The sequence below is a fragment of the Acanthochromis polyacanthus genome, chromosome 1 (assembly GCF_021347895.1).
Source record: "Acanthochromis polyacanthus isolate Apoly-LR-REF ecotype Palm Island chromosome 1, KAUST_Apoly_ChrSc, whole genome shotgun sequence".
NCBI classification, from domain to species: Eukaryota; Metazoa; Chordata; class Actinopteri; family Pomacentridae; genus Acanthochromis; species Acanthochromis polyacanthus.
Window position 1 is genome coordinate 4,594,993 of NC_067113.1, and position 18,638 is coordinate 4,613,630.

At 40.3% G+C, this 18,638-nt stretch overlaps 2 protein-coding genes across 2 annotated transcripts; one reads left to right on the top strand and one right to left on the bottom strand.

Annotated features, from left to right (window-relative positions):
- Window positions 1-2,356: 2,356 nt before the first annotated feature.
- On the top strand, window positions 2,357-7,958 carry fam241a (family with sequence similarity 241 member A). The gene is made up of 2 exons (XM_022220271.2): window positions 2,357-2,598; window positions 7,132-7,958. Exons 1-2 carry the CDS (start codon window positions 2,449-2,451, stop codon window positions 7,417-7,419), a joined length of 438 nt encoding a protein of 145 aa, XP_022075963.1. The 5' UTR covers window positions 2,357-2,448; the 3' UTR covers window positions 7,420-7,958.
- Window positions 7,959-11,943: 3,985 nt separating this feature from the next.
- Window positions 11,944-17,616, bottom strand: jkamp (jnk1/mapk8 associated membrane protein). Its single transcript, XM_022220269.2, has 7 exons — window positions 17,473-17,616; window positions 16,746-16,825; window positions 15,035-15,189; window positions 14,246-14,452; window positions 13,717-13,898; window positions 13,461-13,537; window positions 11,944-12,946 (listed from the first exon to the last, which is right to left on the bottom strand). The coding sequence occupies exons 1-7, from the start codon at window positions 17,474-17,476 to the stop codon at window positions 12,728-12,730; spliced, it is 924 nt and encodes a 307-aa protein (XP_022075961.1). The 5' UTR covers window positions 17,477-17,616; the 3' UTR covers window positions 11,944-12,727.
- Window positions 17,617-18,638: the final 1,022 nt, after the last annotated feature.

An 18,638-nucleotide genomic window follows, 5' to 3' on the forward strand; every position in this document is an offset into this window, starting at 1 on the left:
TGCTCACCTTTCAAACACGATAATCAAAATTTGCAGATGACACAACAGTGGTCTGATTACAAATAACAAGTCAGCTGAGAGGAATGAAATCTGGCAAGATGGTGCATGGACAATAATCTAACACTAAACATAAAAAAACAAAAGAAATGATATTAGACTTTCAGAAGAACAAGGCTGACTCCACTACACTAACTCTAAATGGAAAAGAGAGAGTTTCCTCCTTTAAGTTTCTGGGGACCCACATTTCCAAAAATCTCCTCTGGTCTGTAAACACGACTGCTCTGGTTAAATAAGCTCAACAGAGACTCTGCTTGCTCAGAGCCCTCAAGAAATTCAAGTCTTTTAGGCGTTACACATGCAAATTTTGTTGTACCGTGTGGCACAATGACAAAGCTTTTCAGATTTTGATTCTGATTCTGAAGCAGCTTGAACTCCACTCCTAAACTTCTAGCCTGGCTACCTTTCCACTTGGTCTCGTGAACACACAGTACACCCACCTTCCTCCTCTGCATGACATCAACCAACTCTGTTATTTCCGGTCATAGTTGCAATATTAAAAGTCCCTAGACTCTTCACTTTCCTCTTCTCTCTCTGCCTATGAACACATCTTCTTTATCTCCTTTTTCAACCAACAGTAGCCCAGTTTCTGGCAGGTCAGGGTTGTTCTTAACCTGGGCCTCGACCAATCCGGTATGGAAGTTGTATACAACTATAGGACTGATTCACATGTTTGATTTGGCAAAGGGCTTACGTCGGATGCCCTTCATGACACAACCCTCTGCATTTATCTGGGCTTTGCACCAGCACACAGAGGACATGGGCTTGTGCTCCCTTCAAGCTGCATTATTTTATTTCAGTAATGTATCATAATTATATCTTACTTTTCAGGCACTGTGTAGTGATGCAAATTTCAGCAGAAGAATGGAAATCCGCCTGTGCTCCAGCTCATACTCACACAATAAATGCACAGCTCAGACTAATTCATTATAATTGGCATTGACCAGTTGCAACTCCTGCAAAGCTAAATGAGTTCAATAAAAATATACCAAGTACATGCACTAAATAACACAAGTTAAAGGAACACTGCTTCACTGTTTGGCAGTGCAGAAAGATTTTTAAAAAGCATTTGGGGAGAAGGTACAGCTACAAGTGAGATTATTTCACAAAGAATTTCATTGGACCCTCCAAAGAACATGTGGAACATGACAGTCACAAAAATGAACAGACATTGATGAACCTCAGCTTCTGAAATTAAAAACAAAAACAAAAAACAAAAACCTTCTATTTTAAAACAGAAAAAAACACACAGACCAACCATTACACATTGGATAAAACAAATGTTATTCAGCTTTCCAATGGAAAAGGTGGCTTATGTACTAAGGGACAAACAAAGGTAATATGAGGAGGTTTGGGACCCTTTGTTGGTTTTGTAAGTAGCAGTCAGCTTTCACTAAGCAAAGCAGAAGTTAAAACCATCACAAAGGGACAGATTTAAAAACAAAAACACAAACAAAAAACTAAACACACACACAGCAAGAGTACTGTGCCACTCAACAGATCATCAAGAAGGCCCAACTGAGACTCTTCTTTCTCAGGAAGCTGAAGTCATTTGGATTATCCTCCAAACTTCTTAGCATCTTCTACAGATGCACAGTGGAGAGTGTCCTGACCGCTTTCATCATCGTATGATGTGGGAACTGTCGCACTAAAGACAGGAAGGCTCTCCAGCATGTCATTAAGACCGAACAGTTCATCTGTGGAGCAGCCTTCCCCCCCACTACAGGACATTTACATCACTCATCACGGACCACACTCTGTGGTCCACACTGTTCACACTTTACCCATCTGCATGAGTGTTAAAGAAGGACCAACAGACTTAAAAACAGTTTCTATCCACAGACTCACCTGCAATATCTAGAAATAGCAATATTTTGCTCATATCTCTTGCCAGTGACAGCATTGCAGAAGATGCATTTTAATTTATTCTTTTTATTTTTATTTTATTCTATTTTATTTGTGATTTCAGTTGAAACAGAATCCTATTACTCAGGGTGACCACTGTGTTTTTGCTGTGTATATGACAAACTTCTTGAATCTGGAATTAATGAGAAAGGTACGGTATCTCTACATAATTCTATAGCATTTGAATGTTGGAAGGAGAGTGGGTAGAAATTAAACAGAAAAGGCTGTTATCACTTGTCTCAGACACATGTCATGCAGTTGCCCCAGAAAAAGAAACAAGATAGAAAAGAAAATGTAGTTTTTTTCTTCTTTGCTTGCTGCAAATCTTCTGTTACGCACTCCAGACCAATAGGTGGCAGTAATGCATTTTTACTGGTTGGTTTGTTAGCTGGCAATTAACCCAAAAGAAGAGAAAGAACAACAACAAGGAGGAGGACCTTTTTCACTCTACTCGTATGCTTGAAGTGCCAGTGTGCTAGCAGCAATATGTCTGCTGTAACGCCACCTGTAAATGAGCAGTACGGTGTTCATCGGCGTGAAACTGAAGAGCTGCCATCAGAGACCCAGAGAAGCTGGCATCCTGCTCAGTCTGTTCGCGGTGCACGGCAGACACCTCCACACCAGCAGCGACACCGGGTAATAGCAGAGCAACATTACACCAACTAGCTATCTGTAGCCGGGGTTTATTTCCTGCCAACACTGTCGCCAGCAGGGCCGAACTGACCAGCCCTCGGGGATGGTGTCCTGTGTGGCACCGCTAAAGTCAGGGAGATCTTATACGAGCCAACAAGGTTAGTTGTGTCAGTTTATTGCGACCTCAGTTTATTGTGTTCATCAACGTTTCGCTCCTGCTGTATGAAAGCTACTTCGGCATTTGCGCGTCAGCATGGTTAGTAGTTAAAGAGCTGCCAGCGGGTTAAAGGTGGAGTCCGTATCTCTACTCAGGCATGAGTTACGTAATGGTGCTGACTTAATCAGTCAGTTGAAGTGATGTCATTCTGTCATTCAGATTTTCCATTTGCGCTTCAGACTCATGAGATGTTGGAAGCTTGTTTCAGACAGCTTTGTCTTTTCCACTACCAGCATGATACTGTTTCCTTTGCAAGGGGAAACAACAACAACAACAGTCTACCACTGGAAAGTTCACATTTTGCAGAGGATGTAGATTGTGCAGTAAGGCAGCCCTGCTTTTTTTGTTTGTTTTTTTTGGATGGATGGATTGTCCATTTTATTGACAATGCTCCTGTTTTGTTCATCTTTATCTGATCTGTCACTTTAATTGTCCACTAAGGTCCAGATTTTAAAGCGTTTTTAGTAATGTTTTCATCAGGTTCATCTGTGGCTGCCTCCTGGAGCTGTTAGCCATTAGCCTAGCCTCAGCCAATCTGATTTCAAGGATTCAAGGATATTTATTGTCAATGCATTTCTGCAATGAAACTTTGTTGGCACTTCCAAGGACAAAAATTAAAATCAACATAGTAGAACAAATGGCTATACAAAATGTATTAAATATACATACCAGTAAATAAAGAAAGTATTTTAAAAAGTGTGATAGTGCAATGAGGTGCAACGTCCGCTTTAAAGTGTCTGATGCGAGTGAAATGCTTGATATGAAATGGTTATTGCACATGAAGATGATTATTGTGCATCAGTGAGTCTCTGTTTGAGAGCAGGGGGTGGTGCAGGGAGGAGATGTGGTGGTGTCATGGAAGCAGCAGCTCTGGGGAAGAAGCTGTTCCTCAGCCTGGTAGTCTGTGTTTTGATGGTCTGCTACCTCCTCCCTGACGGCAGGGGGACAAACAGGGAGTGTCCTGGGTGGCTGACGTCCATGCAGATGGCCCGTGCTCTTCTCTGCATGCACTTAGTGTACACGGAGTCCAGGTCCAGGAGCTCATCTCCCATGATCCTCTGTGCCACCTTCACCACTCTGGACAGACCCTGTCTGTCTTTTGCTGTGCAGGAACTGTACCACAATGTGCAGCCCTGGCAGAGGATGTGGAGATTGACTGCACTTCTTGTTCAGTTTTTTTTGTACGTTGTGTCTGTACTAGAGAGCCTGTCTGTCACTTAGAGCAGAGTTTTAATCTGATTTTTGAAAGAGGTGTGGTGGTGTTCCACACAGCGTTAGGCACATCCAACCTTTTAGAAATAGTTGTAACCCTGCACCATCAGCAAACAACTTCCACCTTACACCTTCAAGTGAATGATTGGAGCCTTTTCTGTGTAACGGACACACTCAGAATGCTTGTGGAACATGTTTGTGTTCATTATAGCTTCAGCAATATCTGCCACCTCACCTTCCAAACACAGCTAGTTAATTCATTGGAGGTTCTCTGCTTAAATGAGCTCTTTAGTCCTGGTGTGTAATCGATAGATTTCAGTGCTTAGCTGTTCCTCGGGTTGCTGGATCAGGGATCTTGGGCGTTGAGCAGCTGGACAGCTCTGGGGACCAAAGTTGGTCTTCTCGGATACACAGCAGAATGTGTGCCTCCTTGTTCTGCCTCTGTATTAGTAAATTCTAGGAGCTAAACAGAAATTAAACTGTAAATAAATAATTAGAAAAAAGAAACTTGACTAATGAAATGCTCTGTAAGTGTGATTAAAAGTTGTATTTATTCTGTTAATATAATTCCTATGGTTAGTGAATCTTACCCTTCTCACCTTGACCTACTCACATGTGAAACTGAAATACTTGCATCTCAATTATGAACGGTAAAGTTCTTTCACAATCACATTTGGTAGAAAGCAAAACACCCACATCCTTCATTACCATTTAATGAAGGGTGTGTAGAAAGTCTAAGGATTTCCTTCAATGAAAGGTCCGAATCAATATCACTTGACAGTAGGAGTTGGCCGACATGTTTTTGTTTTTGTCAAAGGCCGATTAGTAGAATTACTATTTAGAACCAGTTTTATTTGGAAAAAAAATATCTTGTTGTCAAAATTTAGAATCACACAACTTCAAACATAAAACTGTCTTTTGTTTTTATAAAGAGAAATTTTAAACATTTATTCTTAAATATTGCTCACTTGTTACATATAACCAATCAGATAGTGGTGTGGCTGGGACTGGGCTCAGACCACAGACTGACTATAGGCAGAGAAAGGTGGCTGCATCACAGCTCCACTTTCACTGATACTGTTGGAATCCCCTACATGGGACAGGATGCTGATAGTGACCATGACATGGTGTAGGTCTGTATATGCAGTGTGGATAGTGAATATTAGTAGGCTACATCTGACCATTAAATACTTGAATATAATGTGAATATTATAGCAAAGAAAAACATTTTAATTCGACCTTGGATGAAGATTGACAGCCCTCTTGCATAGGCTCACATGCATGAATGGGAACTTGTGTAAAGCAAGGAACAAGAGAATGAGAAGTAGTAGTGGAGTTTTGAATATCCTCTCTATTTGTGTCTATATTTCAGACCAATTCCATATAATGTGTATGTAGGATAATGGTGTCAGTGTAGAGGAGGAGACCCTGTGTCTATCATGGACTTAGCGGTGTTTGCCAAGGAGCAGTTTCTGACAGCCAGACTCACTCACACGGACTAACACACTTGGGAAAGAAGCTGAGCAGAATCAGTGCTCTTTGGTCCACATAACTGCAAACTGCACAGAGTACAACACACTGAGTCTGAACAAGAGCAACTGAGGTAGTTGTGTAATTTGAATCCAGGTCCCAGTCGGCACCATGTGCATCACACAATCCCTTTATGAGTCTGTGTGAAGTAAACTGAGTGTAATGTTCCGTTCATTCTTCCTCCATCTGCATTCCTAAGAACCATCTCATGAGTGCTGTATGAGCTACAGTCCTACATTTCTGTATGTCCCGTTTTGCAAATAATCATTAGTTAAACATGACGAGGTCTTTGTTCTCTTATCTTGTGAACCTGCTAAGTGCTTTCCAAGAGGGTTCAGTTTTGTACATGTTGTTCACACCGTGAGTTTTATCATTTTTCATATTTTGTTGTTATGCAACGAGGCCCCGTTCCACTCAGTATTTTTCATTCTTTGTCTTCGTATGAATTTTTTTGCGTGTTTCTCCACATTAGGGATTCTGTCAGTATTCTTATTCTGTCACACACACACACACACACACACACACACACACACACACACACACACACACACACACACATATGTCAGGGTAGAGACTGTGATTTGGTAGAGTTGGAGTCTCTACCAGTAGAGACTGCGATCCTACCAGTAGAGATTTGTCAGGGCTAAGGTTAGACTTTTAAGGTTAGGGTCAGGGGTCAGATTTAAAGTTCCATCTCTACTGGTAGGATTAGAGTTTCTACTGGTAGAGACTCCAATCGCAATCTCCACTGGTAGAAACTCCAACTCTACCAAATCGCAGTCTCTACCCTGACAGATATATATACACATGTAAGATTATATATTTCCTTGTGTATGTAATTGTATGAGACCACCAGACACACTTTTCACCCAAATTCACATGGTTCCTGGTTACTTTTGAAATGCTTGACCTTTCAAACAATGCTAGTTACTCCTCTGTGTAACTGTCACTGATATGTCTTGAATTGACAGCAAATTTAATCATTGTTACAACTTCCATTCAGTTGCATGTTCATTTCCGCACCTATTATTCTTGTTCAAATTAATCTCATGAATTGGTCAAGCAGAGTGGTGGAAATGTTGTGATTTGAGTCATTTCTACGCCACAGACTGGACAGTCTGCGGTCACTGATGTAACTATGGATTCTACTGAATACTGATTCTATTGAAGAGTAAAGATGATGTGAGCCCATCTGTGTGACAGTTACCGTTGACTCAAACCAAGCAGCAGCTCAGAAGTAAAAAATGGATGTGAAACTGGCACAGTGCAAGAATAACTTTAAACATCTTGCAGATGAATGCATTTTTCCTGGAAGAGTGTTAAAGAATTGCAGCATATTAGAGACTGGTGAATGTTTGTACAAATGTATTTTCTGCTAAAGACAACAATTCTCACTTCTGATGCCAAAGATGTACTTATTTTTATCTATAGAACAATCTCATCTGTTTGTTTTTTTGTTTAATAATTTATGGAAAAAGCAAACTTTCCTGGTGGCGTTTTTCAAGTGTATCAGTTACTATCTATTTGAATTGGAGAACAGAAAAATATATAATATACATCAAACTTTGTTTTTGCAGGATGTCAGCCAAACCCAGGCTGGACCTCCCAGACATCCCAGATGGCTTCATGACGATGACCCCACTACTAGAGAGCCACAGCTGGATGACTGTGAGCGGATGGGAACTCTGTTTGGGATGCTCAACAAGGGTCTGCGGAAAATGGGCTTCAGCCAGATGTACTTTGGGGACAAGATAGTTGAGCCAGTAGTGATTGTTTTCTTTTGGTTGCTGCTCTGGTTCCTGGGAATCCAGGCCTTGGGACTGGTGGGAACTCTGTGCATCATTATCATCTACATCCAGAAGTAAAGCGCAGGTGATCAGAGTGGAGCCTGCTGTTTGGTCAGTGCTTTTCCATGTGGGACTGATTTTATGCTAATTACTCTTTCATTTGGAATGTGCTGCAGATCAGTGCTTTGGGGGAACAATGAGGGAGAGGGCTGTACCTGTGTAGTGGTGGTGGATGCTCCGTATGTTTCTTGTTCAGTTTAGAGAAAACTGGGCTGATTTTTTTTTTTTCTCTTCATTTTTTAAAATAATTTTTGGAAGCACAGGTTAGTCTGATGTAGAGGTTCTTCAGCCTCAGGAGCAGTGTCCTGCCTTTGCTGCTGTTGTCATGATCTGATCATGTTGACAGGCTGATTTGAAAGGGTACAGTGACAAACAGTTTGTTTCCGGCTGAGTCAGAGGCTATAGAGGGAAGGCCAGGAGACCCAGCACTCAGGAAACAGAACTGCACACACAGCTGTGTGTGGAGGGATGTACTTACAAAATTGTGAGATATTTATTAACAGTCTGTTTGACTACCATGACTCCACTAATTAATCATAAAAACAACTGACTGTAAAGCTGTCTTGCAGTATGTGTTCTTGTAAACCCTTTTTGCTGTTAAATGTTTACTTAATGATGCAAAGCAGGGATGCACAATATGTTCGGATAAATGGCCACATGTCTTAAATATTGGTTATTTCATGCCAGATTTTGTAGAATGACAAACCTAATTTTGCATGCTGGGTGCAACCAGCGTATGTTTTGTCTTCCAGCTTGTCTCTACTAGTGTGCCAGTGCTGTACTGAACGTTAACATGGCCACTGCACACAGCTACACTGGAGTGTTCAGCTGAGTTACTGGTATTTACATTTATATTCAGAGCAGCACTGATGAAACAGTAATATGCTCATTCAAGATAAACGACGCCTCGCCTGGAAAGTGGACAAAAGCAGGACATTACAGAAACACAGATGTATTCAAATGTTATTGGACACACGTGCATGTGTGTGTCTCCAGTAATTGAATTTTTGGTAGAGTAGTCTGTTACAATGCTGCTCAGGCGATCTGTGATCTGTTAATGCTTCCCTTAACCTCCACTTTACAGGAAGTCTCATGTAAATAAGCCTCACATCAGTTTGCTGCTTATAAATCAGTTGAACAGATCCGTCCCTCAAATTAGGCTACATAAATATATTATAATAATATTAAATTGTTAATACAGTAAAAAGACACAAGATAACTGTTCATTATTGATCTGTCAGATAATTGGACTCTTTAGCACATGCAGCAAAAAAAGAGTTGTCTCTCACATCCCTTGTCAGAAAATTTGGCGTTGCTTAAAGGGGAACTTTGTTTTTTTTCAACCTGGGGTCTGTTTTCATATGTAATTTCATACATGTGAGTGATGGAGAAATGAATTTTCAACATAGCTCCAGTATTTAGCCAGACAGGCAGCTTAGCAGCTCTGCTAGCAGCTCAGCTAGCGAAAAGTATGGGGCAGCTGGCTCCCCCGCGTCAAAGTCCGCCCTAACGTGCTTTTTTAGTCATAGTATCATAGTATGTTGTGGGACACTCGTTGAGACTATCCGAGCCGGTCAGTGTGGGGCAAAAAGCACGTTAGGGCGGACTTTGACGCGGGGGGGCCAGCTGCCCCATACTTTTCGCTAGCTGAGCTGCTAGCTGAGCTGCTAAGCTGCCTGCCTGGCTAAGTACTGGAGCTATGTCAAAAATTCATTTCTCCATCACTCACATGTATGAAATTACAAATGGAAACAGACCCCAGGTTGAAAAAAAACCCGAAGTTCCCCTTTAATACTTCAAGATTATGATTAGCCAAATGTTAGAAAAAACTGTAACATTCTATCTGCAGTTTATGACAACACAATTGTTTTAACAGAATAAACCAAAATCAGATGATTAAAATCTGTGTCTTTGCATTTCAACTATAAGTTGGTTATTTTTTTTAATTAAATGCCAGCATCTAAACTAATCAGCTGTTCTATCAGGTGAGAGGAGTTTCCCTTTGTGCCCTGAGGTCATGCAGTCACTAGGGAGCAACTGCTGTGTTGATCTTAAAATATTGCACATGCCATAGTGACATAAGAACATCATAGACTGGTAGCTACCCAGCATGCATTGTTCAGCTGTTGCCAGTGAACCATTCTGCATTTCTCATGTCGATTGAACCTATTATCATATTGGAATTCCTGGAATTGGAATAAAGCATTGCTTGTGAATATAAATGGTAAACAATGAATGGATGATAATAAAACATTTGCTAGCAAAATGGACCCGGACCAGTGTGGGATTTTGGGGGCAAGCGTCAACTTCAGGGAGTAAGAAATTCAAATAGTGAAATGCATTGGCTGAGAGTCTTCATGTAACATTATCCTGCTGAAAGAGGCCACAGCCATCAGGGAGTAAGGTTTCCATGAAAGCGTGTACATGATCTGCAACAATGCTGAGGCAGGTGGTACGTGTCAAAATAACATCCACATGGATAACAGGACCCAAGGTGTCCCAGCAGAACATCGCCCAAAGCATCACTCTACCTCCACCGACCTGCCTTCTTCCCATGGTGCATCCTGGTGCCACGTGTTCCCCAAGGAAGCCATGCACACACACCTTTCCATGAGTTGTTTCATAGCATGAAACCTGAATATATTTGAGACTCATTATACATTAAGTAAAATGCTTCAGTCTCCTTCTTTGTCTTAATTTTCGGGATTATGACCATTAGAAATCCAATATCTTAAATTTTTAAGGATTTACAATATAGTAATGTCCAGTTTCTGAAAAGTATGTTCATTTATACACTCAGTCCTTGGTTGAGGTTGCTTTTCCTCACATTCCTGCATCAGTGTGGCGTAGAATCAGCAGCGTTACCGGCTTTTCATCTAAGCCTGTAGCACTGCTGAGGTGTCCTGACAATTCCCCATATGGGCTTCAGGTCAGGTGAGTCTGCAGGTCAATCCAGCACAGTAATATTATGGTCAGCGAACTGTTAGTTTTGGTTCTGTGGTCAAGTCCTGCTGGAAAATGAAAATGCATCTCAATCAGGCTTGTCAACAGGTGGAAGCATGATGTGGTCTAAATCTCTCGGGAGGTGCTGCGTTGACTTGAACACCGAGGACCAACACGAGCAGATGACAAAGCACTCCAGATCACCACAGACTGGAAACTTCACACAGAACTTTGAACACCGTGGATTCTGTACCTCTCCATTCTATCTTCAGATTTTTTAATCTAAAATTTGAGACATACTCGAATATGTTAGTTATGTAGAAAAAGGATAATGATGGGGGTTGTAGTCTCACTTTCCAGTGGTGTTACACAGGATATCATAGGTCAACACAGAGAGACAGCCAACCAACCACTACCACACTTGGACTCTGGGAGGAAGCTGGAGTATCCAGTGAGAACACACACAAGTACAGGGAGAACATGCCAAACCAGAGACTTTTTTTTTTTAGCATAAACAATGTGTTTATTATTTCACACAAAAATTACATCATTTTTCAAGTAAAAGTAGTTGCACAAAAAGGTGGAGTAATTCTTAGGACTAGTGGCAGATAAGGCTGGATGGAGGGGAATGAAAAAAACATTTTTAAAAAAAGTATTAAATGTTAAAAAACACTGAGAATATCTGGTATTGGACAATCAAAAGGTGGATTTTTGTGTCCTTTTTTCTAGTTATTGTTCCACTGTTAGGTCCTTTTTACTGTTGAATATTTGCATCCCTCAGAGTGTTTTATATGTTGGTGATGGATTTTCAAATGTACACACATTAATGCAGTCATAACACTGATTTTAAGTTTTATAGAATGTAAGGTTTCCACAGGACATCATCACTGATGATGTGTAGAATATTAACTATGGCTTTACAGTAGCCATGCTACATTTGATCTTGTTTTAGGAAACAATTATTTTAAAGATAAATTGTTTATTTTCAACTCACAATTGAACAACATGAACAGCACAAACTGGGACTGACTCTTGGCTGGCTGGTTGTAGCTGAGGTTCACCGTTACTACATTGTTACACGTCAGTCAGCCACATTAAAACCACTGTCAGTTGAAGTAAAGTACATTACAGTAATTGTCTTGTTCCAGTGATATCTGTCAAAGCGTGGGATACACTAGGTGATGGGTGTGTGTGCATTGTTGACCTGGGGAGAAGAATGCAGACCATGAGGGTTGAAGAACATGACTTCATTTCTAGATTTGAACTTGGCCTAAAAACTCTCCAGATTTGAAACCCATCAAGCATCTGTGGGCTGAGCTGGAAAAACAAGTGTGACCTATGGAGGACTCAGCACACAACTTACAGGACGTGATGCTCCTTATATTCATTTTTGCCTGTTTGGTCAATGTTTGTGCTTCTGTCACTCTTGCTCTTTTCAGATACACTTTTACATTGAACTTTTTGTGCACTTACTTTTTTTAAAAGTTGAATACAATCCTTTTCATTTTTGCCCCCTATAGTTATTGTCTGTAAACGGCATTTCACCATGAATTGTGTGGTTACTACAAAATGCATAACATACTTTTGAACTTGAAAACATCCAGTCAATACTTTTTATTATAAATAAAATGAGATGCCTAACGTATTCAGCCACCTAAAGTCATTCACCACTTCAAGCGAAAACTACAATACAACTTTAGGAATATTCTCCTTTAAACATCAATTTCAACAAAGGAATTTTCTATTTGTAATCTTGTGTTAACAGCTGTGTCAGGCAGAAAATATCTGCAATCCAGTGGGCCTGCTCATGTCTTGGATCCCGACACCAAACGACACCTGTAGAGATCCTTGGAGTCAAGCCCTCGCTGTGGTTCTTACACAGTATTAGGAAAGTGATTTTAATGTTGTTGCTGAGCAGTCTGTACATGTGCATCAATTCCTGTATTTACACAATTTACAAAACTTAAAAAAATATGACCACACTTTGGGATGACGTCAGATGATGGGCAGAATGAGGCTGGGAACTGATTCTCCAAAAATAAGATTTGGAAAAAAAGCAGGACAAACTTGATTAGTTGTTTAGCTTACTTAAAGGATTAAAATAGTAAACATTGTTTGGTTTCAGCTCTGTAGCTTTTCTGTTCTGTATCACAGTAGAACAAATTGAGAGGATTGTTTTTTTTAACTGAGGCATTTAAAGACAATACTTTGGGCACTGGTAACTTGCCATTGGACAAAACCAAATACCTTCTATGCTGTGTATGTACTTGGCCATTGAAGCTGAAGCCAACTCTGTTTTGTTATAATATTTAGACACTATACAAGAAATAATTACATGAATTTACAGTCCATCTACCTCTGATGGTTTAATACTGAACTCGGCTCAGTGTCCATTGCCGCCCTCAGACAGGATGCGACTGGGCTCAGTGAACTTGGCTGTAGCGATATAAAACAAGGCAGGCCCTGGCACAAGAGCCAACAGTGGTATGTCCTGTTCCAGCTTGTCCAGTCTGGAGATGGAGATGATGCCGTATGCGTGCAGCAGCCAGTGGCTAAACAGCACAACAAGGCGCTTCTTCTTGGCAGCCAGATTCTTAAAAGACTGGTGGTGAGGGGCGAGCACACAGAGAACATAGGACAGAATTATAAATACAGGGACAATCGTTTCCAGAATGAAGTATCAAATGCTCAATGACTCTAAAAAGCTTCTGCAATATTCAGCCGTTTGTTCTTGTATCACTGCAGTAATGTTAAGGCAAATGCCACCAAGGGAGGCAAAATTTTGCAGAAGAAATCAGTGACACTGCTAGGAAAGGCCTGCATTTCTCTTAATCCTTATACCACAGGCCTTTAGCAACCTGGGAATACATTATGCTCTTTCTAAAGTGTGCAGTACCTCTTTGAAAATGATCAATGAAGCTTGAGAATGTCTTGTGATTTACTTTGTCACAATTAAATCAAGTAATGCAAAATGAAATGCAACACACATAGAAAGTCTTATTTTTTTACAGTTCTAAAACAAGGTGTGTAATTATTCAATACAGCAGATTTATTGACACATTTGATGTGTAAATAAATCTGCTATGCCAGACCCACAGTGCATTAACAACAGTTACCTGGATCTCAGAGGCAGACATGTAAACGGCCAGTGTGACCAGAGACAGGACCAGTATGATGTAGGGAAACGCATAGTCTGCAACAATTAGAATGTTATTCAGTGATGGTAACATCAGCACCTACACAAGTATGATGTTATTAGAACATAAAGAACATAAGGATTAATAGCCACGTCATTTAGTCGGAACACTGTGAAAACTATACAATCCTCCCTCACTGGGAGCAGCTGGGTCTGTGCCACTCACTGATACTCACACAGCAGCCCTCCTCCTACAGCCTGCAGCACGGTGAGGATGGGGAAGAAGTACAAAGCAGCATAGATGCTCTTAAAGCGGTCAGACTTGCCCAGACCACATGCCATCTTCTTCACCAGTAGAGGGCGCAGCAGCATCATCAGCACCAAGCAGAACGCATAGTAGATTAACACAATAGTGTAGCTAAAAAAGAAATGTGGAGAGATTCCGGTCAAAGAGTGGAAAAGCACTATGAAGAATGAGTTCAAAAATATCAGAAAACATTGAATTTCCTTTCATGGTACTTCACTTGTTTGGCTTTTTTGCATTTAATTTAACGTTCATTTATATTGTGTTATCTTTTTTTGCAGTGAAATTTTCTGAAGGAAAGTTAAACAAATACTATGTCTGGACCCAAATATCCAAATATTGGGTCGTTATGGTGGCATCCCAATATTTGGATCTCCCAGCGCCCCTGCCATTTTTCCTTTGCATTCTCTGTGTTTGTAGCTCTGCTCACATTTTTACAACATCCTTTTGTTAGTACTCACAGTGGGTAGACAGCTTCTTGTGTGCAGTGTAGTGTGTTCACATAGTCTGGACTGGGGTTGTACAGCATGGTGTACCAGTCTGACAGCATCTGGACTCGACAGGAATAGATACTGAGCATGCCAACTGGCTCTGTGACCAGCAGAGTGACCACAGCTGACAGGCTGCACTCCAACATGGCTGTCACATGCTGCAGCAGTGCACTGGAACTAAACAGACAACAGACAGAACAGCACAGGATCAAACAACAGGAGAGCAGAATTATTAACCTGATCATAGACCCCTTCTAACACTGGTGCATGTGGAGGCTGATGCTGGGTGTTGGTCGAGTGTTACCCAGTCCAGCTGCTCACTCAGGATCCTCATTTCAGCACAAAAGCTGCAGCTTCACTCTGATCGCCCTCTGGGTTTTACTTACTTTCTTTGAGGGTAAAAGAAAGTGACATGATCTCTTTATGCTATTATTTTCATTTATGTGTACATTTATTTTTGTGTCTTCATTCATCAAAATTACTACTTGTGCGTCTTGAAAAATAGACTAAGGTGGTTAAAATCAGATCAAACCTTTATGCTCCTGGTTTTTATTAAAAAACAGATCATTAAAAAAACATCAACAACTACTGACATAGGCTAACATAAATTATCGTGACAATGGCTCAGCTCTCCACATGTATAAACACAAATTATGAAATATTACAGCAAAAATAGGCACTATTAATAAACAAAGCAAATGAGAACCTTTACCAGCGTGCTGTACAACATCAGGAAGTGTGTGTGTAATCCTGCCTCACCTCTTCTTTCCAGAGTACCACTCAATAAAAAACCAGTGCAGCACTAGTGGGAGCATGGCCATGAAGCCCAGATAGAGCCAGTCATAGAGCTCAGGGGACTCGGTGCAGGCTTGACACACCTTCTGAATGTTGGCCCGTTCTCCTCGAGGACAAACCTGCCAACAAAGACAGATGGTTGTGATTAAAAAAAGTCACTACAACCACAAAATCCAGACGTAAATTTTTTTGTTGTCCGTCTTTCCCTCGTTAAGTAAAGTCTGTCATCTCTATCAGTGGGTGCTAAACTGAGCTCATCGTTCATCTGGTGATATGCTGCTCCCTCTAGTGATACAAGGAGGAATTGCAAAGACTTAAAATAAAACTAATTATTTTTAAAAATATATTATCAAAATACATCACTGAATCAAAACACCATGCCAAACCTGTACCAGTGAAGTGTCTGCGGACGTTATGACAGTGATGGTATGACTAGAGTTACATGACATTAAGCTGGAGTAGGACGCAGGCAGAGCCCACGAAGCAATGAAAGATATGTGGAGGTATTCTCAGCAAATTAACGTATGAAGCCATCACACCTCAAATGGCATCTTACAACCACAAACATCTTCCTGAAACTGAAACAACAAAATTGCAATGAATTAAAGCAGTCCAAGTCCACATCAGTTGTCTAAATAAATACATGCTCTACTCAGAAATTTGTAGAAGAATTGAGTGACACTTGTGTTTAACTATTGCCCCAAATAAGTCACAAAACAATCTTACATGTTGTTAAATTTATGCTAAATGCTAAAGATATGAAAACTAACCCAAATCTGTATCTTCTGAATAAATCGCATAAATGGCTGCAGCTGTTTACCTTGGTTATTCAGAGTACTTTCATCCATCTACTTTCACCCCAATCCAACTGATACAAAATGAAATTTGTCTACAATTTAGGTGGTAGAAGCCCAACCACCCTTCATCACACAGTCATATGGAATTATGGTTGGATATTGTTCAAAGTTTTCTGTTGCCTACATAATGCCAGGGTCTCTGCAACTCTTACCGTCATGTCATCTTACTGTATTGATATTCTTAATGCATCAGAATTTAGACAGAGATTGTGGCTCTCAGGATGGTGGCTACCAACTTTCTTTGTTAACTTAGGCTTTCTGCTTCAGGATCTGTGCACGTTCACGTAGAAAGATGGTGTTTTGACACGTCATGTGCATCTCCTGCATAAAACACACTGACAGGGGGCCACCTACTTCAACTGACACCCTGTTATACTGGCCAACAAAGAGGAATATCAACATTTATGACGGTATAAAGTGCTGCTTTTACTGATTAGTGCAGCTACATATTAGACCTGGCAAACAATAAACACGATACTGTATTGAAGTGCATTTTTGTCTGTCCCATAATGCAGGACATCACTTTAGTTTATGTTCAAATAAAAGAGAAAATTAATGTTTTTTGATTGAATATTATCTTTAATGTATAAGATAGATGTATTATATTATGTGTATTATGATAATTATGTTTCTGCTGTGTTGTTCTTACGACGCTCTACAGTAAGCTACAGTCCATCTGGACACATGGACCGGATGCAACAACATTACCAGCCCATCTCTCTTTAATGGCATAGATTGATGACTAATATACAATCCGAGGCATGCTGCAAGTCTACCCACCAACAGTAGGAGAAAAGAAAATGACAATTGGTACTTACACCACACTCCCCTTCCACCGATCCATTGACCATCATCCTGCCACAGTACAGGCCTGGACACGTAGAGCTCATGGCCACAACTGGAAGGACACACAAACACCCTTTGTAGCAGTCAGTAAATAACACCAGAAGTGCTTTGTTAGTTAAGCGTATTCCAGTTTCTAAAATACTCTTCAGGGGAAAGCTGAACACCCCAGTAGTGCTGTCTGTTTACGTGCAGTTATCTGGTCTACAGAAACTGATGTGCGCAGCTGGAATTTGGTGTGCCATATTTGCCCTCCATTTTTTCCAAGAATTCTGTGTTAAACAGCAGCTTAGGAACGGATTTAATGTTGTCTTACTTTAAAACACCGTCTCCGTAAACATGGGAGTAAGGACTGACATAAACAAATCCAATAATTATCTTCTTTATTTCGGAGGCTGCCACTGCACTGTGACGGCAAACAAGAAAACATGGCGTTAGCTCCAGAGCAGTTTCTGGCAAATAAAATAACACAAAACTACAGTGACCGCTCTGTGTTCACACTGCAATTACAGTCGTTGGTTTATTTAAATTAAGGGATGCTGCTACGTGACTGGGGTTGGTACAGCTAGTGCAATGAGATGACATGAACCGCATTAGCTCGTTCACAGCTAGCAGTAGTAAATCAAACAATGAATAGTATCTGCCTCCACCAGACAGCTGTCATTAGACGAGACGTGACCAACAAACGCAGCTGGAACTCACCCATTGTGGCCCAAAAATTACTTCCAGTGTGGTTTCTACCCTTTGACACTCAAATCAGATGATGGTCAAAAATGAGCTGGGACCTACGGCCTTCTTCTTCTGGTGAAATATGTGGCAGACTGAACGCACTGCCCTCCACTGGACATTAATACAATTACACTGACAGCTCAGTTGTTTTGGAGGCTGGTACGGTGGAGAAACCGTAACGTCTACGGGAGAAACTCGTTTCCCTTTCTTGTTGCTTCACAGTGTTCCATGTTGAGTGTTGATCTCAGTGAATAATATGTGAAATTTTGAAAGCTCTACCACAGGAGGCTTTTTCCTGTGTGATAGTGTTTTATGGTTTTCTGCCCTTTCACAGAGTCATTGACCATCTCCATGATTCAGTCTCAGCATGGTTATTGCCACATTATTCTTCCTGCTAATTTTTGTATTTGACCAAATGTGTTTCAGTGTTGGCTGTGCTGAAAAATTAAACACTCCTTCTACTTCTTCATTTTTTTTAGTATAAACTCCCAGTCCTGATTATTCTGTTATTGAATTTTACAGAACTTATTAGTCTTGCTCCTTTAATTTGCTTTCAAGGAAAACTCAGAGCTTCCTGTTATTGCTTTGATATTGACAACGGATGGGGCTCTCCTGCAAATGTCCACTTAGACCAGTCTCACTTCTCCTGATGGAAATGAAATTTTCAATGAAAATCTAGGCAAACCGACCATTAAAACACATATACACTGCAAAAACCTCAAAATCTTACCAAGTCTATTTGTCTTATTTTTAGTCAAAATGTCTCCTCCCACTTGATTTAAGATAAATTCACTTAACAAGTGACATTTCAGCAAGATGGAGGGACTTGTTATATGACAATGCATCTTAAATATCTTGTTAAGTCAAACAATCGTGAAAATATCTTGTTTTAACCCTCGTGTCGTCCTGCGGGTCAAATTGACCTGTTTTAAAATTTAAAAATGTGGCAAAAAATATAAATTTTCACAGTGAAAACTTCCACATTTTCAAAATTTTTTGGGAAATTTTTGAATATTTTTTGGTGGAAAAACAGAAATGTTAAAAAAAGTGTTGATTTTTTTTCCCAAATGAGAAAGTACTAGAACTTTAGATATTTTTAAGATTTTTTTTGGAAGACTTTTGTTCATTTTTTTTTGAAA

Excerpts from the sequence above, each read along its gene's own strand:
- fam241a (XM_022220271.2), top strand. The coding sequence starts at position 2,449 with ATGTCTGCTGTAACGCCACCTGTAAATGAGCAGTACGGTGTTCATCGG. Across the intron at positions 2,599-7,131 it reads CACACCAGCAGCGACACCGG|GATGTCAGCCAAACCCAGGC; the intron begins GTAATAGCAGAG and ends TTGTTTTTGCAG.
- jkamp (XM_022220269.2), bottom strand. Across the intron at positions 14,453-15,034 it reads TGGTACTCTGGAAAGAAGAG|TTCCAGTGCACTGCTGCAGC; the intron begins GTGAGGCAGGAT and ends TTGTCTGTTTAG. Across the intron at positions 13,899-14,245 it reads CAAGAAGCTGTCTACCCACT|CTACACTATTGTGTTAATCT; the intron begins GTGAGTACTAAC and ends TTTCTTTTTTAG.